This window comes from Brassica rapa, unplaced genomic scaffold, assembly GCF_000309985.2.
Source record: "Brassica rapa cultivar Chiifu-401-42 unplaced genomic scaffold, CAAS_Brap_v3.01 Scaffold00010, whole genome shotgun sequence".
NCBI classification, from domain to species: Eukaryota; Viridiplantae; Streptophyta; class Magnoliopsida; order Brassicales; family Brassicaceae; genus Brassica; species Brassica rapa.
The window spans coordinates 8,789-34,705 of NW_022609948.1; the positions used below are offsets into that span (position 1 = coordinate 8,789).

The window sequence follows — 25,917 nt, forward strand, 5'->3', positions numbered from 1 at the left end:
AGTTCATGGTCGGATCAGTGTACCCAATGATAGGAGTTTGAAGGACGAGATCCTTAGAGAAGCTCACAAGTCTAGATTCTCGATCCATCCTGGAGTGACCAAGATGTATCATAATCTCAGACAGTACTATCATTGGATACGGATGAAGGTTGATGTGGCCGAATGGGTGGCCAAATGTCCTACTTGTCAACTCGTCAAGGCCGAACAACAAGTTTCGAGTGGACTGCTTCAGAGTCTACCTATTCCGGAATGGAAGTGGGATCACATCACGATGGACTTTGTGACAGGTTTTCCCATGACCAGGAATAGGAATGATGCTGTCTGGGTAATAGTGGATCGACTGACCAAGTCTGCCCACTTCCTGGCCATCAAAAAGACTGATGGAGTCGACCGGATTGTGAGTAAGTACATTCACGAGATTGTGAGGCTACACGGAGTACCCTCAAGTATAGTTTCGGATAGAGATTCGAGGTTCACATCTCACTTCTGGCAAGCTTTTCAAAAAGCTTTAGGAACAAGAGTGAACATGAGTACGGCTTATCATCCCCAAACGGATGGGCAGTCGGAAAGAACTATACGGACGCTGGAGGACATGCTTCGGGCATGTGTTCTCGATTGGGGTGATTCCTGGGAATGGCATTTGCCGTTAGTGGAGTTCGCCTACAATAACAGTTTCCACTCAAGTATAGGCATGTCGCCATATGAAGCTTTGTATGGACGACCATGCAGGACACCGTTATGCTGGACCCAAGTGGGGGAACGCAGCATGATAGGCCCCGAGATCGTGGAGGAAACCACGGAGAAGATCAAGTCCGTGCGGGACAAGATGAGGACCGCACAGGACAGACAAAAGCACTACGCTGACAAACGAAGGAAAGAACTTGAATTTGCAGTGGGTGATATGGTCTATCTAAAAATGATTACCTTTATAGGTAGAGTGCGAATTTCTGGTAGAAGGAAATTGGATCCAAGATACCTAGGGCCGTTCAGAGTCATAGAACGAGTGGGTAGTGTGGCATACAAGTTGGACTTACCATCTGAGATGGAAGCCTTTCATAATGTATTCCATATCTCTCAACTCCGGAAGTGCTTGACGGATCAGGACGTCTTAATACCAGAAATACCATCTGATCTGGGTACGAACCTAACTTTGGATACAAGGCCGGTCCGGATCGTAGATAGGATGGAAAAAGCAATGAGAAAGAAGACAATCCAGATGGTCAAGGTCATTTGGGATTGTAATGGTCGAGAAGAGACCACTTGGGAGACGGAGGCCTGGATGAAAGCCGAGTTTCCACAATGGTTCGACCAGTTTGTGTTGGATGAAACACATGACTCGGATTCGAGGATGAATCCATTGCTAGTGGGGGAGACTTGTAACATCCCGAATCCTTAATAGGATCATTGGGACGGCCATGGTTCGAGGAAACGTACTACCCAGTCTTAAGACATCAAGGCAAGCGTTCCATGGCCGGATAAGAAGGTTAAGGACGTAAGGAAACTTAGACTTAACCTTACACAAGTCGAGAGTCAGCTAGACTAAGCAAGACGGTAGCTGGACGAATGGAACGGGAAGCTCGACCAGCTCAACGGAGTTAGGTTAAGCTCACTCCAGCTCGGACACTACAAGGTCAGCTCTACTAGCTGGACTACTAGCTCACTCAGCTGAGGCAGCTGGGGGTCAGCTCATCTCAGCTGGATGGTTCGTTCGGGTTCCGGTCCGATGATCCAGGTCCAGGCCGGTGGCAGGCCATGGGGGTCCGGCCATGAGGTCATGGACCGTTGGGGCTTGGGACAAGGCCGTGGGCTAAGTCCAGAGGAGTTGGGTAAGGCTTTGGGCCTCTGTCCGACCCAAACCCATGCGGTATTTGCGAAGGGACGCATGCGGCCGAGAGGGTGTAACCCTTGGCCGATTGTGCCCATCCGCTGGCCAGTCATGCCTGTTCGTGGGGCAAGACTTACCCCCTCATTTTCTATAAATATGGGGTCCTCTCTGTCGATTTCAATCATCCAATCCAGAGTAAAATACTCAGAGAAATCGTAGAGAGAGAAAGAAAGAGAGAGAGAGAGTTTCCGGCCAAAGCAAGGCCGATTGTGTGGTGGTTAGGTTTCCGGCGATCTGATCGTTTGTGAAGCAACCTCCGATCAAGTATGGGAGACGAGAGCAGGAGAAGCGCATGGAGAACCCAGACCTGGTTCAGAACGTACGTGGTGGGCTTTGGCCGCATCAGTCCGAATGGACGGTCCTTGTGATCGCACCGTGGCTCTGGATGGTTCATTAGACCCGGCCGCTTCTCCTCTTCTTGTTTCTATCCGGTCCTTTCTCTTCTTTCTGATTATGCACGAAGGGTTGTGTTGGTTCAGTCCAAGGAATACGTTCCTAGACTTGGCCGGACACAACCAAACCGCTAACCTAGACGCTGGTCGGTTAGACGGTCGGTTCGAATCGCACCATAGGCTGGGCGGTTGGGCTAAACGGTTGGGCATGTCCCAAGAGGCACGAGTGGCCAAAGGTCACGAGTTTCCAATGGTTGTGAGTTGCCAAAGGGTGTAAGTAACCAAGGGTTACGAACACCAAGTGGTACGAGCAACAAGGGTTACGAGGACCAAGAGGACCCAAAGGCCGAAGGGGTGCGTGTACCAAATGGTGCCTGTTGAGGCAGGTCGTGTCCGTTCCTTAGGGATCAGACCATGTCTTGTCCGTTGAGGCAAGTACACGGTCCGTCCAGGCCAGGGTAAGAGTCGCAAGGTCCGATCGGCCATTGGCCTAACCGGATTGGGCGTGAGGCTTTCTCGGCCGTTGGATCCAGGCCCAAGGCCGGATCAGGTAAGGAAGTTCGTTGGGCCATTGAGCCGGACTTCATCTAGGCCGGTCGCACCTAGATTCTATCCGGATGGACGGATTGGTCTTGGGGACGATCCGGGCTGTTCGTGTGTTCTGTTTATCTATTCTGGACTGTCTATCTAGTTCTAAGTTAAGGGGTGGTTGGTTGAATGACTTAGGATTCGGTAGGCACGTTCATATCTTCTTATAAGTATATTGTTTGAGGTTTATCAATGTTCTAGGAACCAAGCCAAGTATTGTAGGATCAACCAGTCATATCCTCGGTTATGTTTAATGCTTACCTGGTTGTGGTTTCCGGAACTAAGGATGGTTCTGGTCAAGCCAAGGAGCCGTGAAGGCTCGGTCAGTGAGAGGCTGTGTAACGTGTGGGTAGATGATGCTAGGGACAAACTAGTGATTATCTATGAAACTGTTAAGAAGTTGTGTATTGGATCTCATGTTTCTAAGTAATACATTTGTTTACACATTATATTCCGCTGTGCTATCTGTTTTATTGTCTTAGAACCTCTGATTCAAACATGACTTAGTAAATGAAAGACTTAAAATGAATCAAACAAGCAAATAAATTGATTAAGTAGCAAACGGGTCCAATCTTGTAGAGAGGCCGGATTTGGGCGTTACACTTGTGCTCAAGCCGTGCTTTGTATCTCACTACTTCTCCTTTCTCATTTCTCTTTCTCACAAAGACCCATTTGTATCCCACTGGTTTGACATCACTCGGTGTCCGGATTATAGGGCCAAAAATGCCTCTCTTTCTCAATGATTCTAACTCCACGTTTATAGCTTCTTTCCATTTGATTCATTCTGATATCTGCACGCATTCTTGTATGGACGTGGGTTCTAGATCCTCATCTATATCCATGATCTCAAGTGCTACCTTGTATGCAAATATATCATCGACGTCGATATCTTCTCTGTTCCATTGTGTTCCAGACATCATATAGTTTATAGAGATCTCTTGATTGCCCAGCCCTGGCATCCCATGAAGTTCAGTGTCCCGAACCTCACTATGCGGAACGGCCGGATCATTTGGTGTGGCCAGCTCACTTGGCTCGACCGTTCTGCTCGGTTCGGCCGGTCCATCAATGTCCTGGATGGTTTCCTTGATGCTCTCGGATCCAGCACCTCTCTTGGAATTCCTAGACTTTTTATATTTGGAACCAATAGGTCTACCATGTTTCAAACGTTGTAGCCACTTGACATTGTCCCTTCTGGACATCTATTCTTATGGGTGCATTACAAGCCGGTATGTATGACTTTGTCACTCTATTTGGGTCAGCAAATGTATCTGGAAGTTTATTTGCTAGCTTTTGAAGATGTATAATCTTTTGGACTTCCATATCACACTCTTTAGTACGAGGATCTTGCCAAGATATTGATGGTCGAGACCATTCTATTTTTTAATCAACCGGCTGTTATCTCCCCCTAAGGTCGGATTTGTGGACTCATCAAACCGTGAGTCTGTGTATCTGGCCTTAAACAAATCACCGGTTGTTGGCTCAAGATACTTTATAATAGTTGGGGAGTCATATCCAACATATATTCCCATCCTCCTCTGTGGTCCCATCTTAGTTCTCTGTGGTGGAGCAATTGGAACGTAAACGGCACATCCAAAAGTTTTGATGTGGGACACGTCTGGCTCATGACCCGTGAGTAACTGGGATGGTGAATATCTATGCTCACTAGATGGCCTGATGCGAATCAGTTCTGCTGCATGTAAAACCGCATGTCCCCATGCTGATACCGGAAGTTTAGACTTCATTAGTAATGGTCTGGCTATCAGCTGGATACGTTTAATGAAGGATTCGGCCAAGCCGTTCTGTGTATGTTCATGTACCACGGAGTGTTCTACACTTACCCCCATGGACATACAGTACTCATTAATCGCCTGGGACGTGAACTCAGCAGCAGTGTCTAGACGTATAGTCTTTAGAGGGAAATCTGGAAAATGAGCTCTCAGTCTTATTATCTGAGCAAGCAGGCGTGCAAAAGCCAAGTTTCGTGTGGATAGTAAACAAACATGCGACCATCTGGTCGATGCATCAATCAGGACCATGAAGTACCTAAACGTCCCACTAGGTGGGTGTATTGGTCCACATATGTCTCCCTGAATCCTTTCCAGAAAATTTATGATCTCTTTGCTAACTTTGGCTGGTTATGGCCTTGTTATGAGTTTCCCTTGTGCACATGCTGCACATGTGAGATTGTATGGGACAATTCCTTTCAATGTGTGCCCTTGTGAATTCATCACCAACTTTCGCATCATACTAGTACCGGTTATGCCATAGAGTGAAAATTTCGCAGGCATTAGCCTCGATCATACAGATCTTTGCATAGTATAGACCAGTAGACATTGCAGGTATGGTCTCTAGGATCTTCTTATTGCATTTGGTGATCGAAATTATGTTAAGGAATTCTTATTTCCTTCTTCCCATGTTTCAAGATGGAAACCATTCAACCTTATGTCTTTGAAACTCAATAAGCTTCTTCTAGAGCTTGGGGAATACAAGGCGGTTTTGATCTCTAGATGAGTGCCCTTAGGCATCAATACATAAGCCTGGCGGTGACCTTCAACCAGGCTGGCTACACCCGCAATGGTGTGTACCTTTGCACTTTGTATTTTGAGATTCATGAAGTATCTTTTGTCTCTAAGTATTGTGTGACTTGTGCCACTATCCACCACGAGTATACTCATTTCATCTTTTATTCTATAAGTAATAAGATTTCTAATCTCAGAGACTTTATAAAACTTTAAAACATTCTTATTATAAATGTCAGAACACCAAACAAAAATAAAATAAAAAACACCAAAGCAATCATAAAGCAATAAGACAGGTGATTCAAAATTTATCCTTTGAGACAATCAGAAGTCTCAAAATCCATTAGGTCATCATTAGCAAAGTCGGAATCATCATCAGCATCATATCCGGAATCATGAACCATGTGAGCCTCCGGGTTCTTGTTCTTGAGACTCTCTTGATAGAGTTCACATAAGCCTTAGCATTGAAACTGTCTTAAACAAGGCTGAATTGTACTCATCCACTGACTTAAAATCTATGAATCTGAGATTCTTCCAGTCATTCTTAGCCTTTGGGAGTAACACCATTTTCTGGTGATCATATCTCTGCTGTAAAGCATTCCAAAGGTCTAGTGGATTTTCTATTGTCATCTTTTAGACCCTCAATGAGATGATGGCGTATAAAACTTATAGCCATTTATCTATTCCTATCATTCTCATTGTTGTCCTTGGTAATAGTATCACCAAGTCCCTTTGACCTCAAGCTGATCTTTGTATCTAGCGCCCACTGCAAGTAGTTATCTCTAGAGAGATTAAGGGCTGCATAGTCTCTGTTTGCTATTTTCGACATCTGAAGCACATTATCATTCGAAATTTAGGTTCACAATGTGATCATGTGGCAGCAAGATAATCAACAAGCTCGGCCACAACAAGTCTTATGCATTCATGAAAAACAATCAAATCTAATCGACCATGGTGCTATCAATCATAAGGCCACACAGCCATGTACATCTACTAATGCAAAACAATCTTAAGTTTGTGTGATCTACATTCTGGTCGATCTTTTAAAACAATACCAATGCAATTTCATATTCAGACTCATATGATATGTAAGCAACCTTAAACAATCTTTTTCTACCTTTTAAAACTAGGGTTTTGATTTAGAACTTTAGTAGAAATTGATTTTCAAGGTTTCAAGGCCTTTAGGATTTTTAAAACTTTAGATTAGATTACTCAATCAATCTAACAATCCTAAACCTCAGATCAATCAAAAATCAATCAAGCAAGAACAACTTAAAATCGGATTCTAGCTTTTAGGTTTAGGGTTTTTCGATTCCAATATTAGGGTTTCTCAAATTCAGATCAAGACAATCAAAACAATCAATCATAGTCTAATGGAATCAATCTTGTTACTAGTTATGAGATTTGTAGATTTTAATTGTGTAGTTTCTAGGGTTTCATCAAGAACAAAGTTTCCATAATAATGGATTAGGGTTTTGTTCTATCTAGGTTCTCAGATCACGGTATACCTTTGTTTGTAGGGGTTTAGAACCGGACCACCAAAGAGAGAGAACGGATGAATCTTCGAGCTGAGACGGACAGACGCTTGCTGTCTTCTATCAGGTCGCGAACGGGGTCGGACGCGAGCTGAGGACGGACGCGAGTTTGTCTCGGGTGTGAGGTGTCTCGGACGCATTCTTAGGACGTACGCGTGCTTTCTCGGGTGCGAGCTGACGACGCGTTCTGAGCTGAGGACGTTGAACGCGAACGGTGCTGAGGACGTCTGAGTTTTAGAACGGACGGAGAACGTCTCTAGGGTTTAAGAGGAGTCGCTGGTTTTAGGCTTTTAGGTTTCTATTTTGTCTCAGGGTTTTAGAGGCTATCGTGCTGATAATGTGTTGTAAAAGAATGGGGAAATATAAGGATTAAAGGAAAGAGTACAATTCCTAATCCAAGAGGAAATAGGAAAACTACTAAAACAAAGAAAAGGAAAACATCCTATAACTAAGGTCTGCCAAAGAGTGGCCGACTCTCTCTCCTCCGGACGCAGCTGCGGCTGGGCCTGGTCGTGGCCTGATGGGCCTTCTCTTCTTGTCTTGGTTAATAGCAATCCACTCATGATTTATAACATAACTGATTTAATGAGCCATTCGCAGTTTCGCAGTCTGAATTCGTTCATACTTACACATGCATGGCTTAATCTTTGAGACAAGCATATGACTACTGGCAGGATCAACCAGGTAGCATTCATAAATCAGGGCAAGACCACGTCATATTCCCGCAAACACATAGAAAGTGGAAACAGACGCAGACTTGACCGTCATCTTTTGTCCAGAGACAAACGTGCTTAGCGGGACAGAATTTCTTCGAGTGACCGCCATAATATTTCCGCAACCGAGATCTCAGCAAACAGTTTTTCACCTTTGCGAACTATGCATAAATTATGCAAAGAAGCAAGGATCACAAGTGCCGGCTTATGTGTTCACGACTTCCCCACTGAAGGAGATGCCGGAAACAACATTTTAAGAAAAACTAAACAATTCCTTCCAGATAGGTACGCAACACAGGCCCCGGATCAGTTCAACAAGCATAAAACTATGCTAGTGAAGAAACTGAGGAGAATAGTTGGTCTGTAGTTGGGTGCGCGAGCATAGAGCCTACAAACACTAGCTATCCAATCACCACTCATACGCCGAATATTCATTTGCCCCGCTAACATCAATCTTTCCAACCACTCTTGAGATGCAATCAAAAGAGCAACTGGAAGACAGATTAAACCAGGCCAAGACCACACAAGCGCGAAAATTTGAAGTTAGGGGCAAAACGGTCCACCGGAAAATTTGCCGGAAAAGTTACCAGAAAATTCACTGGAGACAATCCGGCCATCGACCTCAACCCAACCATCGATAGAGTTGGACCGAGCAGTCCAACACTACATACCCCTTCAGGTACTGAGGGTAGGCTCAGAAGAGTGCCTACCCCTTATATAGACAAAATACTTTTTTTTCAGTCTGTCACCAGTAGACATTGGTTGTGTTCCGGGAGTATTTTTAATGTAAAAAACAAAAATACTTCGAATTTGAATCTGAATTTTTGCAAGCTTCATAAGAATGGTTAAAGCTATTTTCTGGTAAATTTTCATGATTTTCTTTTGCTTATAACCATGTCTTTTGCATGCTACAAAGTTCGGGGTTTCGTGGTCTATATGGATGTCTACAGCAACTTTTGATCAACACTTGACATCATCAACTGTTGTTGAAATATTTTTGATGTTTCCTTTCAGAAAACTTTCTTCAAAAATATTAATTTTTGAATTTTTGGCTTCTCGGTGATTTTGGCTGTCCGTGGGTGATTTTGGCCCACGTGGGCTGTCTGTTCAGTACACAGGACGTCCTGTGTGTGCTGAAAGGACGTCCGTGTGTGTCTGTCAGCACACACATGACGTCTGTGGCTGTCCGTATATGTCCGTGTGTGTCTGTGTGTGTCCGTCAGCACACACAGAACGCCCGTGGTTGTCCATCAGTACACATATCAGGACGCTGGTCCTTGGACTCAGCACGCTCGCCCTTCCCGTGGACTGTTTGGGTGATTTTGGCCCACGTGGGCTGTCTGTTCAGTACACACAGGACGTCCGTGGGTGTCCGCCAGCACACACAGGACGTCCGTGGGTGTCCGGCAGCACACACAGAACGTCCGTGGCTGTTTGTGTGTGTCCGTCAGAACACATAGGACGTCCGTGGCTGTCCATCAGTACACATATCAGCACGCTGGTCCTTGGACTCAGCACGCTGGCCCTTCCAATGGACTGTTCGGGTGATTTTGGCCCACGTGGGCTGCCTGTTCAGTACACCCAGGACGTCTGTGGGTATCTTTCAGCACACACATGACGTCCGTGGGTGTCCGTCAGCACACAAAGGAAGTCTGTAGCTGTCCGTGTGTGTCCGTCAGCAAACATATCAGCACTCTGGTCCTTGGACTCAGCACGCTTGCCTTTCCCGTGGACTGTTCGGGTGATTTTGGCCCACGTGGGCTGTCTGTTCAGTACACACAGGACGTCCGTGGGTGTCCGTCAGCACACACACAGGACGTCTGTGGGTGTCCGTCAGCACACACAGCACGTCCGTGGCTGTCCGTGTGTGTCCGTCAGCACACACAGGACCTCCGTGGCTGTCCATCAGTACACATATCGACACGTTGGTCCTTGGACTCAGCACGCTCACCCTTCCCGTGGACTGTTCGGGTGATTTTAGCCCATGTGGGCTGTCTGTTCAGTACACACAGGACATACGTGGGTGTCTGCCAGCACACACAGGACATCCGTGGCTGTCCTTGTGTGTCTGTGTGTGTCCCAGTGTGTCCTTCAGCACACACAGGACGTCCGTGGCTGTCCATCAGTACACATATCAGCACGCTGGTCGTTGGACTCAGCACGCTGGGCCTTCCCGTGGACTGTTCGGTAATTTTGGCCCAAGTGGGCTGTCTGTTCAGTACACACATGACGTCCGTGGGTGTCCATCAGAAAACACAGGACGTCTGTGGGTGTCTGTCAGCACAGACAGGACGTCCGTGGCTGTCCGTGTGTGTCCGTGTGTGTTCGTCAGCACACACAGGACGTCTGTGGCTGTCCATCAGTACACATATCAGCACGTTGGTCCTTGGACTCATCTCGCTGACCCTTCCCGTGGACTATTAGGGTGATTTTAGCCCACGTGGGCTGTCTGTTCAGTACACACAGGACGTCTGTGGTTGTCCGCCAGCACACACAGGACGTCCGTGGCTTTCTGTGTTGTTACAGGCTGGGATTCAGGATTGGCAAGATGGACGATGGAGGCTTGGATGGGTCGACCAAAGAGATGATCGAATGGGCGATATGATGGAATGCAAGTTATGAACCTGAAAACAAATGCAAAAACAAATGAGATATGATTTCTAATATGATAAAAAAGATAAATAAAGATAGATAGGACGGAATTAGGCTGCTGGTCTTGAGACACTCTCAGCCTAATCAGTTGATGATTGAAGTGGATTGAGATGGTGCTTTGCTTGCTGGACTGATGTCTCTCTTAACCTTGGCAAACGAATTGGAATGGAAGGATGGGGGATTGAGGACGCCACAAGACTCTATGGAAAGGAGCCTTGATAAGTCAAGGTGCTTTGGAGTTGCTTCACACAAACTCAAAAGACTTAGAACAATAGTTTTAAGAAAACTAGAAAAACTGAATAATTCTTATTACTTTCAAAATGGAGTGCTTTACAATGAAACAAAGAAAAGAGCTTTATAGGCTCGACCAAGAACTCTCTAACTGTCTGAAAATGAACTAAGGAAAGAAAATAAATAGAAATAAAATGCTTGGAGTCAATGGCTTTGATGGCTCCATGAGAACTAGCCATTAGGTTGATTTGTGCCTTCTAAAGGGAATCTTGGATGATCTTGTATCTGGACAGCTTCTGGATGTAGCCACGGTCAAGAAGTCTTCCTGACATGTCGAATATGGCCGTTGGTATTGAATAAATATCTGTAGAGACTTCTTCAAAGCATTTAGTGTAGTTGCTGCCAAATATGGAAGGTTGATGGGAAGAGAGATCCGCCTGATCTCCTGGGTGCTGGTGCAGCTGAGGACTTCTTGGATGTCTTCTGGATGGTTTAGATGATGTCCTGGCTTCCATAGATACGTTTGGGTCGAACCAAACAGAAGGAGTAGAAGACATTCCTTAAATAATATCGGTTTAGCCAATTGATGCAAACCGGCTTGATCTTTTGGTTTAATTGGGATCCACCTGATCCAGTGTGGCATGGTGCTTCCTAGGATGTTGTGGAGTGCCTATGAATGAGTTATAAGGTCTACTGGCTGCCATTCTTGAGGTTGGTTTGATGTGAATCCCGGATCATATCTTCCAACTTATTTGGCCATTTCTCGAGATCTTGGGCTTTCTGGAAAGCTAATAAACTCCTCCTGACTCCTATGATCGGTTTTGGTTCAGGTCGTTTCTTCTTTGGGCTTGAATTCTTTTCTAAAGTCGCATACTCTGAGATAGTCGGACTGAGAAACCTCTGAATTGTAAAATTCATAACTTCTTGCTCCGTGAATATTTTGGCCCATTTCCAATTTTAATTGACTCCTTCTTGAGTGTAGAATCCATAAAAATTAGCCTCGTCATTTAAACCCTCCTGGTTTGTAAGATATGGCATTTTTAGTGCAAGTATGTCCTGGTTGGTGCCTTGGCTGGTTGAGTAGGGCTTTGGGTTGACCTCTGGTTCTGTTGCTGATCTGATGGCCGCATCACGTGTGTGTCTGTGTGTGTCCGTCAGCACACACAGGACTTCCGTGGCTGTCCATCAGTACACATATCATCACGCTGGTCCTTGGACTCAGCACGCTGGCCCTTCCCGTGGACTGTTCGGTTGATTTTGGCCCACGTGGGATGTCTGTTCAGTACACACAGGACGTCCATGGGTGTCTGTCGGCACACAGAGGACGTCCGTGTGTGTCCATCAGCACACACAGGACGTCCGTGGCTGTTCGTGTGTGTCCGTGTGTGTCCCTCAGCACACACAGGATGTCCGTGGCTGTCCATCAGTACACATATCTGCACGTTGGTCCTTGGACTCAGCACGCTGACCCTTCCCGTGGACTATTCGGGTGATTTTGGGCCACGTGGGCTGTCTGTTCAGTTTACACAGGACGTCCGTGGGTGTCTGCCAGCACACACATGATGTCTGTGGCTGTCCGTGTGTGTTCGTGTGTGTCCGTCAGCACACACAGGACGTCCGTGGCTGTCCATCAGTACACATATCAGCACGCTGGTCCTTGGACTCAGCACGCTGACCCTTCCCGTGGACTGTTCGGGGAATTTTGGCCCACGTGGGCTGTCTGTTCAGTACACACAGGCCGTCCGTGGGTGTCCGCCAGCACACAAAGGACGTCCGTGGCAGTTCGTGTGTGTCCGTGTGTGTCCGTCAGCACACACAGGACGTCTGTGGCTGTCTATCAGTACACATATCAGCACGTTGGTCCTTGGACTCAGCACGCTGACCCTTCTCGTGGACTGTTCGGATGATTTTGGCCCACATGGGCTGTCTGTTAAGTACACACAGGACGTCCGTGGGTGTCCGCCAGCACACACAGGACGTCCGTGTGTGTCCGTGTGTGTCCATCAGCACTCACAGGACGTCCGTGGCTGTCCATCAGTAGATGTATCAGCACAATGGTCCTTGGACTCAGCACGCTGACCCTTCCCTTGGACTGTTCGGGTGATTTTGGCATTTTTAGTGCACGTATGTCCTGGTTGGTGCCTTGGCTGGTTGAGTAGGGCTTTGGGTTGACCTCTGGTTCTGTTGCTGATCTGATGGCCGCATTACGTGTGTGTCCGTGTGTGTCTGTGTGTGTCCGTCAGCACACACATGACGTCTGTGGCTGTCCATCAGTACACATATCATCAGGCTGGTCCTTGGACTCAGTACACTGGCCCTTCCCGTGGACTGTTCAGGTGATTTTGGCCCACGTGGGCTGTCTATTCAGTACACACAGGACGTCTGTGGGTGTCCGTCAGCACACAGAGGATGTACGTGTGTGTCCGTCCGCATACACAGGACGTCCATGGCTGTCCGTGTGTGTCAGTGTCTGTCTCTCAGCACACACAGGACGTCCGTGGCTGTCCATCAGTACACATATCAGCACGCTGGTCCTTGGACTCAGCACGCTGACCCTTCCCGTGGACTGTTCGGGTGATTTTGGCCCATGTGGGCTGTCTGTTCAGTACACACAAGAAGTCTGTGGGTGTCCGTCAGCACACACAGGACGTCCGTGTGTGTCCGTCAGCACACACAGGACATCCGTGGCTGTCTGTGTGTGTCCGTGTGTGTCCGTCAGCACACACAAGATGTCTGTGGCTGTCCATCAGTACACATATCTGCACGTTGGTCCTTGGACTCAGCACGCTGACCCTTCCCGTGGACTATTCGGGTGATTTTGGGCCACGTGGGCTGTCTGTTCAGTTCACACAGGACGTTCGTGGGTGTCCACCAGCACACACAGGACGTCCGTGGCTGTCCGTGTGTGTTCGTGGGTGTCCGTCAGCACATACAGGACGTCCGTGGCTGTCCATCAGTACACATATCAGCACGCTGGTCCTTGGACTCAGCACGCTGACCCTTCCTGTGGACTGTTCGAGGGATTTTGGCCCACATGGGCTGTCTGTTCAGTACACACATGCCGTCCGTGGGTGTCCGCCAGCACACACAGGACGTCCATGGCTGTCCGTGTGTGTCCGTGTGTTTCGCGGAGGGGTTCGTCTTCCCTCTGGGAGAGACTCCAGAGATCAACATCAGAAGTGTCTCTGTCCATGAATACAGAGTATTGTTTGAGAAATTCCGATGCGAGCTGTCAGAAACTCCCGATGGTGTTGCGACGAAGGCGTGCGAACCATTCGAGCGCTGCTCCTACAAGATTTTCGACGAACAGGCGGCAATAGCCGGCATCTTTTTCGCCGTCCTTCAGTCTTGCTCTTCCCATTGCGATGTGGAAAGCCTGAAGGTGCGCTTTTGGATCGGCCGTACCATCGTACTTCGGTACTTTTATTTTTCCCGGATCGGACACCCTCATGTCCGAAATGCGACTGGTAAAGGGGGTCTTTCGAGCTCCTTCCAGCAGTCGATCGATCTCGGGGGCAGCACTAGTAGCATGATGGATTTGAGACTTTACGGCTCTCACTTCTGCCGCAGTCTTGGTGATGTAGTCACGAAGATCACGGATATCCGATGTCTCGTCAGTGGATTTCCGAGCTTGTCGGCGTTTACTGCGAATGAGCTCGGTTTGCTTTTCAGCCAGCTCCTCTTGTTCGTTCCAATAGGCGACTTCCTCTTCTTCCGTCATTGGTTTTTTGAATGGGGAGCCTTTCCGAGCGGATCGGCTTCTGGTCCTTCTTGGATGTCTGTTGACGTCCTCGTCGGTGTCGTTGGAGACATCGCTAGGATCCAGGTCAATGTGTTCGGCTTCGTTATCCTTCGAGTCCTTTGCAGGGGGCGGAAGATTTTCAGGGTTCCCCTTTTCGATGGGAGATTTCTCGCTAGGGTTTTGACCGGAAGGTCGTTCCCGCGCGACTCCTGTTCTATCGAGTGGGGTAGCGAAGTCGAGCCTCTTCCCGCGGATTTTGGTGGTTCCGCGGGGACGGATTGCTTGGGTCCTTGCCGTTAAGGTTTCAACCTGTTTGGTCAAGGTATTCACGAGCTTATCCTGTTCTTCCGACTTTTTCTCATAGGTGGCGAACATCTTTTTAAACTCCTCGAGCGTCGCGGAGTTGGCTTGTGCGTTGGCCGCGGATACGTCCGCTACTGGAGTGTGGAGATCGGTGCCGCTGCCTTTTTTAAGAGGAGTTTGCACGTTATCCGCGTCGTTATTTGACATGTCTGATTGAGAGTGATGTGGCTTTTGCGGGTTAGATTGATTCGTACGCCCCCCCCCCCTCCTTCTAGCGCCAAACTGTGGGAACCGAAATTCGCACTGTCGATTTCTGTTTAAATAAGGAAACTAGGAAAACCCTAATTTCCCAGAGGACCCGGATATCTGCTAATTACCACACATCAAGCAATCAGAACACGAGAATAACAACGATAAAGTATAAGAAATCGAAAAAGAGAGCAAAGAAGATCTTATTCCGAATTTGCGTATGAGCGTTTACAACAACGTATAAGCCTGGGCTCGAGAGCTGTCGGCGAGATTCCTAGTTCTAGTAACCCTAAGACGGCTAAACCTAATTGAGTCGCAGCTCGAAATAACAAAAACGGAAAATTGCCTAAATTGCTCTAAGTGCTAAGTTTGCTCTGAAAAAGTTCTCCCTCCATGCTCCTCGCCTAGGACTCCTTATATGCTAGCTCCAAGGTCGGTTTACGCTTTTACTCTTCTGCCCTTAAGCCGTCATAGCATAGAAATGGAGATATTCCATTTTTCCCGATCTTCACAATTATCTTCAAAACTTCTGTATTTATCCGCGGAAACTTGACATTTATCCTTCCTTGTGGACCAAGCGTAAACCGTGCTGCGGTTTACGGGCTTTTGGTTAAGAAATCGTAGGATGGGCCTCGAGTCGTGTTCTATGTCCCTTTGGGCCGTCTCCCGACTCGACACGTTTGCTACGATTTCTTTTGATAAAGAACGAACTTTCCGCGGTTACTAATCCGTGAAGTTTGATCGATGAGTTAGAATAGCGGAAAGCATGGACTGAGCTTGCTACGGTCTTCGGGAGATAGCATTTGAAGGTTTAACGAGAATGCATGGATTGGTGTCGTATCGATGTTCTCGGAAGAGCTCGGTCGCTATGTAGCGACCGAGCTTTGGCTTGAGCTCGGTCGCTACATAGCGACTGAGCGGGACAATCGCTCGGTCGCTACGTAGCGACCGAGCTTCGGCTGAGCGGGACGAGCGCTCGGTCGCTACGTAACGACCGATCTTGGCAGAGCTCGGTCGCTACGTAGCGACCGAGCGGGACAAGCGCTCGGTCGCTAGCGACCGAGCTTTGCCTCGAGCTCGGTTGCTACGTAGCGACTGAGTGGGACGAGCGCTCGGTCGCTACGTAGCGACCGAGCTTTGCCTCGAGCTCGGTTGCTACGTAGCAACTGAGCGGGACGAGCGCTAGGTCGCTACGTAGTGACCGAGCTTTGCCTCGAGCTCGATTGCTACGTAGCGACTGAGCGGGACGAGCGCTCGGTCGCTACGTAGTGACCGAGCGGGACGAGCGCTCGGTCGCTATGTAGCGACCTAGCTTTGGCTCAAGCTCGGTCGCTACGTAGCGACCGAGCTTTGCTTGGGCTCGGGTCGCTACGTAGCGACCGAGCGAGATGAACGCTCGGTCGCTACGTAGCGACCGAGCTTGGCTGAGCTCGGTCGCTACGTAGCTACCGAGCGAGACAGATACTCGGTCGCTACGTAGCGACCCAGCGGGACGGACGTTCGGTCGCTGTGTAACGACCTATCTCGAACTTTCGTCGGACGTCTCGATTCTTTCTTCCGTAAAGCTTTTTCGTAAAAAAAGAATCTATTTCGAAAAGTACTCATCGAAGAAATTCTTATTTTCTTCCTCGGACGTTTTGAATGTTAAATTTGTCGCAACCGTTTTTGACTCCAACACTCGCCATAAAGATTGGATCTCCATATTTTTAAAGCAAATACCACTGCGGCCATCTCTAGATCGTGGGTGGGGTAATTCTCCTCGTGCTTCCTTAACTGTCTTGAACCATAGGCGATGACCTTTTCATCCTGCATCAGTACACAACCCAGTCCTACTCGAGAAGCATCAGTGTATACTGTGTAAGGTCTTCCTGGAGTAGGTAATACAAGAATAGGTGCTGTCGTCAAAGCTTCCTTTAATTGTGTAAAAGCCTTTTCCTCTTTGTTATCCCATTCAAATGATATATCTTTCCCAGTCAGCCTCGTCAAGGGTTTGGCCATGATGGAAAAGTTCCTCACAAACTTTCGATAATACCCAGCCAATCCTAGAAAGCTTCGAACCTCGGTAGCGCTGGTAGGGCGTGGCCAGTCCTTAACTACTTTAACCTTTTCAGGATCTACTGCAACTCCCTTCTCTGACACTCGACGACCAAGGAATCCAATCTCCCTTTTCCAGAAACTACATTTACTAAACTTGGCAAACAACTTATGGCTTCTTAATCGCTCTAACACCTTTTGGAGGTGCTCTGCATGTTCCTCTTCACTCTTGGAATAAATAAGTATATCATCAATAAAGATGATTACAAATTTATCCAAGTAATCACGAAATATATCATTCATCAAGCGCATGAAAGCAGCTGGCGCATTAGTAAGACCAAAAGGCATTACCACAAATTCATAGTGGCCATACCGGGTCCTAAAAGCCGTCTTCATGATATTGGACTCTGATATTGGGATTTGATGGTATCCCGATGCCAAATCTATCTTTGAGAACCAGCTTGTCCCATGAAGCTGATCCAACAATTCATCGATCCTTGGCAAGGGATACTTGTCCTTTACTGTAACATTGTTAATCCCTCTATAATCGATGCATAACCGCATGGTACCATCTTTCTTCTTTACAAATAAGACTGGTGCTCCCCATGGTGAAGAACTCGGTCTGATAAATCATTTTTCTATCAAATCTTCCAACTGCTTCTTTAATTCAGCAAGCTCAGCTGGAACTATTCGATAAGGTGCCTTTGCTATTGGGGCTGCTCCCGGCTCTAATCTAATGGTGAAAGGAACACTTTGTGGTGGGGGCAATCCTTCCAATGGCTGGAATACATCCTGGTATATTTTTACTACAGCTATCTCTTCCAACTTTGTCCCTTCTTTCAATTCTCCTCCAAGGGTAGTTAGAGTTACAAGATATACCTCGCCCTCGATCAAATCTTTCTCAACTCTTAAGGCAGATACAAGTGACACTCCAGCACTTGGACATATTCCATAGTATGTCGTTGATGGTTTTCCTCTTTCTTCAAGTGTAATTCTTCCTCGTCCACAATCCAACTGTGCGTAGTATCTCGACAGCCAGTCCATGCCCAAAATCACTTCGTGTTGTCCTAAAGGAACAACTAGCAGGTCTGCCGGATATACCGTTGATCCCACATATATTGGAATCCCAAGTACACAACTATCAACATGAAAGTTATGGTTCCCAGGGGTTCTAACTGAAACACCTACCTTTACTCTAGTAAAGATTCCCTTAAAACTCCATACTACCTCGGGTATCACAAAGCTATGTGTGGCACCCGAGTCGAAGAGAACATGCACATAAACTCCACCAACATGCAATGTTCCTAAACAATATTTATTTCACATTTTATATTTCATGCATCAAATTCACACAAACAAGCAATGAATTAAAACCCTACTTACCTGTGATTGGTCCCTGATGGGGCTGTTGTGGTTCGGGCTTTCCTAACTCTAAAGCATTCACTTGCTTTCCAACTGCCTGGCGCTTCGGGGCTGGTTCAATCGCTAGTCTAGTGGGTGGTGCTGGAAGCGTAACTTGTCTTTTATGGGGACAACTGTTGGCATAATGCCCTTTCTCACCACACAAGAAGCAAGTAATATAAGCAGGGGCTTTTCTTCCCTGACTATAAGGACAACTGCTAGAAAAATGTCCTGTACCACCACAAGTGTAACACACATCTAGGCCATTCATAAACCGTCTGTCATTCCTTCTTCCTCGGCCTCTCCCTCAATTAAATTGTCCTTTATTATTCATTCTTCGTACTCCTAGCCCTTCAGTTCTGCGAGATGGCTCTGCATGCTTCATCATGGCTTGCTCCTTTTCCATACCTTCTTCAACATTTACCGCTATCTCCGCCAATTCATAAAGGCTATGAAACTTCACTACTTGCAGTCGGCTAGCCAAATCCGCTCGCAATCCTCTTATAAACCTTCGAATTAGTGCACCTTCATTCCTTGCTCCATAAGGAGAATATTTCCTTAGCTCTGTAAATTCTTCCTCATACTCCCCGACTTTCCGGTTGCCTTGAGTTAACTCCAAGAATTGAGTCTCCAGCCGGTCTTTTGCTTCAGGTGGGAAGTATTTCCGTTAAAATTCTGTTTTAAAATCTTCCCAGTCGAGATCTCTTCCAATATAGTATTCTTCCACGTTATCCCACCAATCAGAAGCATCTTTGGTCAAGTAGTATATTGCCACATCCTTCTTGAAATTATCAGGGCAGTGGATGGCCCAAAAGTTTTTCTCCAAATTCCTCAGCCATGTTGACGCTTCGAAGGGATCTGTTCCTCTAGGATATATAACGGTTCCACATTTCTTCATTAACGTGACCATCTTCAGGTAATCAGGAGGGGATGATGGTCTTCGCTCTGATGATTCACCGGTTCTATGATCAAGTCTATCTAGCAAGCCTTGTACTAATACTATAAGAGGATCAGAACTCCCAGCTGTCCTCTGTTCTTGCCTACAACGTGGCTCGGGCGTCCTTTCCCGGTGCATGAACTCAGATTCATTCCGCCTTGGATTATGTGTTGTTGCATAATTTCGCCTTGATCCATACATATCAGGTGCTTGATTCCTCTCCCTCAGATCCTCATATCGTTCTTCTTGCTCATAGCCCATATGTGAATCCGTCGGATTTCTCCCGGTCGACTCATGTTCGTGTTGATAGCAATGGTTATTTCCTTGTGCTATCGCAGAACATCTGTTACCTCAATGTTTGAATAGACTGCGGTTTTCAGAATTACGTTGCCCATATCTTGGTGGTGTCATCATTGGCTCCTCACTCCTTGTACGTCCTGGAAACATACTGCAGTACAACCAATGGTAAGTACTAATCCCAACTTATCTAACAAAGGAGCATGTTGGTTTCCTATTCTACCTTTTGCGACACCTTTGACTCGATAAATTATTGAAAACAGGTTCCCAAGTGAGCAGAGTGAACCATGCTCTGATACCACCTTCGTTGTAACACCCCCGATCTGGAATAAGTAAGAGTTAATTAGTGTGCCATGCACCAATCAAACAAGAACATGCACGACGAACTAAAGAACTCTAACCAGATCGAAAATACTACTACCACGTGCCGAAACATTTGACCCGAGGTTCCCAGATCATATCTGAAATCCCAAGATCATATGTCCAAGAACGGGTTTCCTAGCGATTCCAAGTTGAGGCTTTGCAACCCGAGTTTGAAACCGTTAGTTAGTTCGTCCCGGACTAGGACTAGTATCATATGGAATCCAAGCATTTCACAAACCTTTTCTTATTCATTGATACTTTAATTTCAACCACATCAAAACTTTATACATGCTCGGCCGAAGTTCAAAACGTACATGTTTGCAAAAGGTAGCAAATCTACACCAACAGCTTTGTGCTCCTCCGATCCCAAATGGAACCTACTACGGGTTACCTGCAAAACAAAGAGTCTAATAAGCAACTATTTTGCTCAGTGAGTCGGGTTTCCTAACAATTATTTATCCCCCCATTATGCATCGAACATTAAGCAATAAGGATCAATTATATTAAGAAATATGCAATGCAAAAATAAAGCAATCATGTAAACAAGCATCCACTCTTCACAAGTGGTTAGATCATTATCGATCATCGAGGACTGCCACTCGCCATTGGTTCCTATCTCGATACGAAGTCCATAACACATCCCTTCTTGCGCCCATTAACTCTAAACACAAAGTCTAAAAAGCCGATGGCCCGGATAACACACTTGCCGCATTGTCATGCAGCTACACGGTCGAGGGTAGCTAGCCCTATCACGCGTGTCTTCGCGTCCTGCCCGGAACTAATTTTGGTAAGGCCCCGGACAAGGCACGGGCCTCGAGTGGACACCAATGACTCTCACGACACTCCACCCGAGTGTCGGACTCTCACGGATCAAGTACGTGGATTTACGGGTTTCCCCGTTAAGATATGATCATACATGTTATATTATCTGAGCCGAGGCCCAAACAATATAATGCAATGACATAAGTATATGCAACACAACATCAATGTATCACAGTCATGTTATACCCCTCGAGCCGAAGCCTGACGATATAACTCAATATCTTTCACAAACATCAATCATTATCATATCATTATATATCTAAAAGCGCAACCTAGCAATGCATCAACCAATACTCTTGTTTTGCAGGCGCTAGTTGCACACACAACAATCATAACCCATAACCGAGACTCACCTCAACACTTAGATGAAAGTTTTGGACTGGAAATGCTTATATCTCGCGGTCGGCTTCACTTTAAACTTTTATCGGAAAACTCTAGAGCTTTAGAAATCTAAATACAGGACGGGCAGGGTAAGACAGGCTATCAAAGTTCTAACTAAGAAAATAAAAAAAAAGAAAAACAAATCTAAATAAAAAGAAAGCTAAAGACAAAAACATTTTACATTAGGGTTTCGACTTTTTCGAGCTGCTATGGTTAGGGTTCTAACCATGAGAAATGACTAAGGGGGTGGTCTGTTATTTATAGGCTGGAGAATGAGCTCAGGAGAAGGTATAGGTCGTGGGTTACAAGCAGGAGCTGTCCTGGGTGCCCCATGCAACCAATTGGAGAGAGATTGGTGTGCAGCCACAAATATGTCCAATTAAAACAAGTTTTGTGGCCAGCCACCAATTCAACCAATAGGATATAAGCAAGAGCTGCTTGGAGGATTCTCCAGTAAAGGAGTAACACATGTCTAGCTGCTTAAGGAGGTAGACAAGCAGCTGCATCCTCCAGAAGCTTCCGGATAGGCTTAACACATCGTAAATGGGCCCGAATGGGCCGTATTTAAATCTGAACGTGTTATAAGCTGATCCGAGCTGGCGGAAATGTTTCTACTTAACAAAAACCTAGATTTCTTAGACCAAAACATTTCTAAAATAACTCTAAGGTCATTCCTATCTTAAGGCCTTATAATAAATTTTCGATTAATTTTCTCGTCCGACTAGGACGTTCTAGGCCGAACCGCGAACATTTTCAATCCGCCAAACTTCCTGAAGAATTTATTTCTTCAGATGGAAAACTATTCTAAGATTTTCTAAATTTTTCTTATGTACCTTGGGATCCACAAACATCCACGGGAAAAGATCAATCCGACTTCCACTTACTTGAGTAATTTTCTCGGCTGTTACAAGATTTTTCCTTGTCTGCGTTTTACTCTTTAAAGAGGGTTATTAGACCAGCGTGCTGATAACAGCCATGGACGTCCTGTGTGTGTTGACGGACACACGAACAACCATGGACGTCCTGTGTGTGCTGGCGGACACCCACAGACGTCCTGTGTGTACTGATTTGACAGCCCACGTGGGCCAAAATCACCCGAACAGTCCACGGGAAGGGCCAGCGTGCTTAGTCCAACGACCAACGTGCTGATATGTGTACTGATGGACAGCCACAGACATCCTGTGTGTGCTGACGGAAACACACGGACAGCCACGGACGTCCTGTGTGTGCTGGCGGACACCCACGGATTTCCTGTGTGTACTGAACAGACAGCCAACGTGGGCCAAAATCACCCGAACACTCCACGAGAAGGGTCAGCGTGCTGAGTCCAAGGACCAACGTGCTGATATGTGTACTGATGGACAGCCACAGACGTCCTGTGTGTGCTGACGGACACACACGAACAGCCACGGACGTCCTGTGTGTGCTGACGGACACACACGGACGTCCTGTGTGTGCTGACGGACACCCACGGACGTCCTGTGTGTACTGAACAGATAGCCCACGTGGGCCAAAATCACCCGAACAGTCCACGGGAAAGGGCCAGCGTGATGATTCCAAGGACCAGCGTGCTGATATGTGTACTGATGGACAGCCACAGACGTCCTGTGTGTGCTGACGGACACATACGGACACACGCGGACAGCCACGGACGTCCTGTGTGTGCTGGCAGACACCAACGGACGTCCTGTGTGTACTGAACAGACAGCCCACGTGGGCTTAAATCACCCGAACAGTCCACGGAAGGGTCAGCGTGCTGAGTCCAAGGACCAACGTGCTGATATGTGTACTGATGGACAGCCACGGACGTCCTGTGTGTGCTGACGGACAAACACGGACAGCCACGGACGTCCTGTGTGTGCTGACGGACACCCACGGACGTCCTGTGTGTGCTGACGGACACCCACGGACGTCCTGTGTGTGCTGACGGACACCCACGGACGTCCTGTGTGTACTGAACAGACAGCCCACGTGGGCCAAAATCACCAGAACAGTCTACGGGAAGGGCCAGCGTGCTGAGTCCAAGGACCAGCGTGCTGATATGTGTACTGATGGACAGCCACATACGTCCTGTGTGTGCTGACGGATACACACGGACACACACGGACTGCCACGGACGTCCTGTGTGTGCTGGCGGACACCCACGGGCATCCTGTGTGTACTGAACAGACAGCCCACATGGGCCAAAATCACCCGAACAGTCCACGGGAAGGGTCAGTGTAGAAACCCGTTTAAAAAAAAAAAAAAAAGAAGAGAGAATGGTCGAGTACCTATGTGGTGGTCGAGTCGAGGGCGATAAGGATCGTTCGAGAAGTTTTGAAGTACGACGTGGGCGAAGAAGTGATCGTGAGTGAACTATGAGTCGAATAAGTTGCTCGACCATAGTTAGAAGATGCCTTAGATTGATGAGACGGACGTTTTGGAAGCATAACATTTTTGGAAGCACGACGGTTTAGAAGCTCGACGTTTTTGAAGACTAACGTTTCTTCATCACGAAGTTTTCTCGGAAAATCTTCGTATCAGTAAAATATTATTCTGGAGACATAATAAGTCGGAAGTAGGATGGGAATTAAGAACGACGGGAAGCAAGCACGACGGGATCGAAGCACGACGGGAAAACCCAAAGTTGGGCGAAAACCCTAATTTCGGTATTATGGAATTCTTTGAGGAGGCCGGAGGCTCGGGAAATATTTTTCATCAAGGTCAGAAATATTTTGGAGTCTCTGAAGAATAATTAGCTCATCAGAACGGGAGCGGAAAAATATTTGGGATTGATCGCGGGACGAAAATTTACCGGAAGGACCGAAATCGGGCCAATGGACCGAGAAGCTCGAGGTGGCTCTTTGCATGAGTTCAGAACGTGGTGTCAACTGTCCAGCAAGCTGAGTGTCTACAGAAGCTTGAGGTGTCGCCGTGCATGGAAGCAGTCCATGCAGCCTGACACATAGAAGCACGAGGTGGAGCGACCAAGCACGAGGTGTCTCCGCGCATGGAACCGAAGCATGCGGCCAGCCATGTGTGTGATGCTGTGGCACCTTGCATGAGTTCCAGTCATGCAGCCTGACATCTGGGAGGAGTTGCGGCGTCCTTCATGTGTCCTGGACATGCAGCAAGCCATGTGGAGCATGAGGTGGATCGGCCAAGCACGAGATGTCGCGACGCATGCAACCGAAGCATGATGATCGACATGTGTGAGGATGTGTGGCGCCTTGCATGAGCTCCAGTCATGCAGCCTGACATCTGGGAGGAGTGGTGGCGTCCTGCATGTGTCCTGGACATGCAGCCAGCCATGTGGAGCACGAGGTGTCGGCGTGCATGCGTCCGGAGCCATACGGAGCGACACACGGGCTGCCACCAACCTGAAGCTGATTGGCTGGTGTCTCCTATAAATACCCCACGACCCCAGCTCATTTCTTCACATCCAGACCTGTCCAAACCCATTTCAAAACATGAGAGAAAAGTGGAAAAAGAAAGCAAGTGATTCCGAGATATTTCGAGAGTTTTAGAGAGTTTTCGAGATCAGTTCTCTATTGATTTCGAGTCAGCGCCTAGGGAAGGTTCTGTCCAACTGAAGGCCAATCAAATGAAGATCAGCTCAGATGGGAATCAAGTCAACGTGGCCAGAGAGAAAGAGAGAGAGAAAGAAAGTGTTCGATCTAGAGTTTGATCGATTCTGAAGACCGAGAAGGCCAGTTCCGTCCAATCGTCGATTCTTTACGATTGTGACGCGGAAGCTCTGTCCAATTCAATCCGTCCAGGCCAGTCATATTATATGATGGTCAAGTGGAGGTGCTGTCCAGAGTTAGTTCATAACTATGGGTTCAGATCAGTCCATTCCAGTCCAGTCAAGGCGTCCATTGGGTTTTGGCCAAGCCTTCTCCGACCAACCAGCTGCTTCTCGCCTAGAACACTGTGAGTTGGTTTGTTTGAGTTCCACTTGGAACTTAGGATAGATTGAGTTGCATATAGAGTAGTAATATCACACTGATGCATGATAGAGTCCTAGGGTTATTTTTATTTATGAATTAGACTCAGTTTAGCATGGGCTAAGCTGAGATATAATGGAATTAAGACTGAGTTATAACCTGACTAGGACTAGGATGAATGATGCATTAACCGGTATAGTATGATAAATTATGGCGTAGCTGAATTGTTAGGATTGAGATGCATGTTTTCCTTTATTTATTTATGGGTAGTTTAGTAATGGAGTAGACCTGCCTTAGAGATATTAGGACTATTGAATGATTGGTTTGGTAGTGATTGTTGTTGTGCAGGGATGGTATTGTTCAGGAGATCTTAGGCCATATAGGCCGATTTCCTTCCGTGTCGAGTTTAGTACTACGAATCCTATGCCATATAGGCTGGACTACGAGTACTGGTGTTAGTGTCGTAGACTCCTTAGTGTATTTAAGTTTGTGGTAGGAGTCCTGGTCTTATTAGGATTAGTGTGTTGTAGCCGACAGTATGAGCGTAACCCGTCCATACTAGGCTTGTTTAGGGGTGATTAGTGTTTGCTCAGCCTCGTACCCAGCGGGTTTAAGGAAACCCCTTATTCGTTGGATCGGGAAGACTCAGAGAGACGGGATCATGGCCTAGGGCTGAGTTATTACACGACGGTGTAATGTGGCAGTGACCCAAAGGACTGTGGGCTGTCGCGCGGTGACCCGAAGGACTGTGGGCCGCGGTCGGTTGAAATTTCCTTCTTCTGGCCTTTGTGGTAGGGAGATAGGATATTGCCAATGTTGAGGAGGAACACGAGATCACCGGGGCCCAGGTTAGAGTGTTGTGTTAGTGTGTCGTAGAGGGTTATAGAACCCTCGAGTTAGTGTAGCACCGATATACGGTGTTACAAGTTAGATCGAGTCGTAGTTAC

At 47.1% G+C, this 25,917-nt stretch overlaps 1 protein-coding gene across 1 annotated transcript; it reads right to left on the reverse strand.

Annotated features, from left to right (window-relative positions):
* Positions 1-17,473: 17,473 nt before the first annotated feature.
* LOC117129517 lies at positions 17,474-18,515 on the reverse strand. The gene is made up of 2 exons (XM_033282960.1): positions 18,227-18,515; positions 17,474-18,147 (listed from the first exon to the last, which is right to left on the reverse strand). The coding sequence occupies exons 1-2, from the start codon at positions 18,513-18,515 to the stop codon at positions 17,474-17,476; spliced, it is 963 nt and encodes a 320-aa protein (XP_033138851.1).
* Between the last annotated feature and the right edge of the window lie 7,402 nt (positions 18,516-25,917).

Excerpts from the sequence above, each read along its gene's own strand:
- LOC117129517 (XM_033282960.1), bottom strand. The coding sequence starts at position 18,515 with ATGAATGGCCTAGATGTGTGTTACACTTGTGGTGGTACAGGACATTTT. Across the intron at positions 18,148-18,226 it reads CCATCAGGGACCAATCACAG|GAACATTGCATGTTGGTGGA; the intron begins GTAAGTAGGGTT and ends AATATTGTTTAG.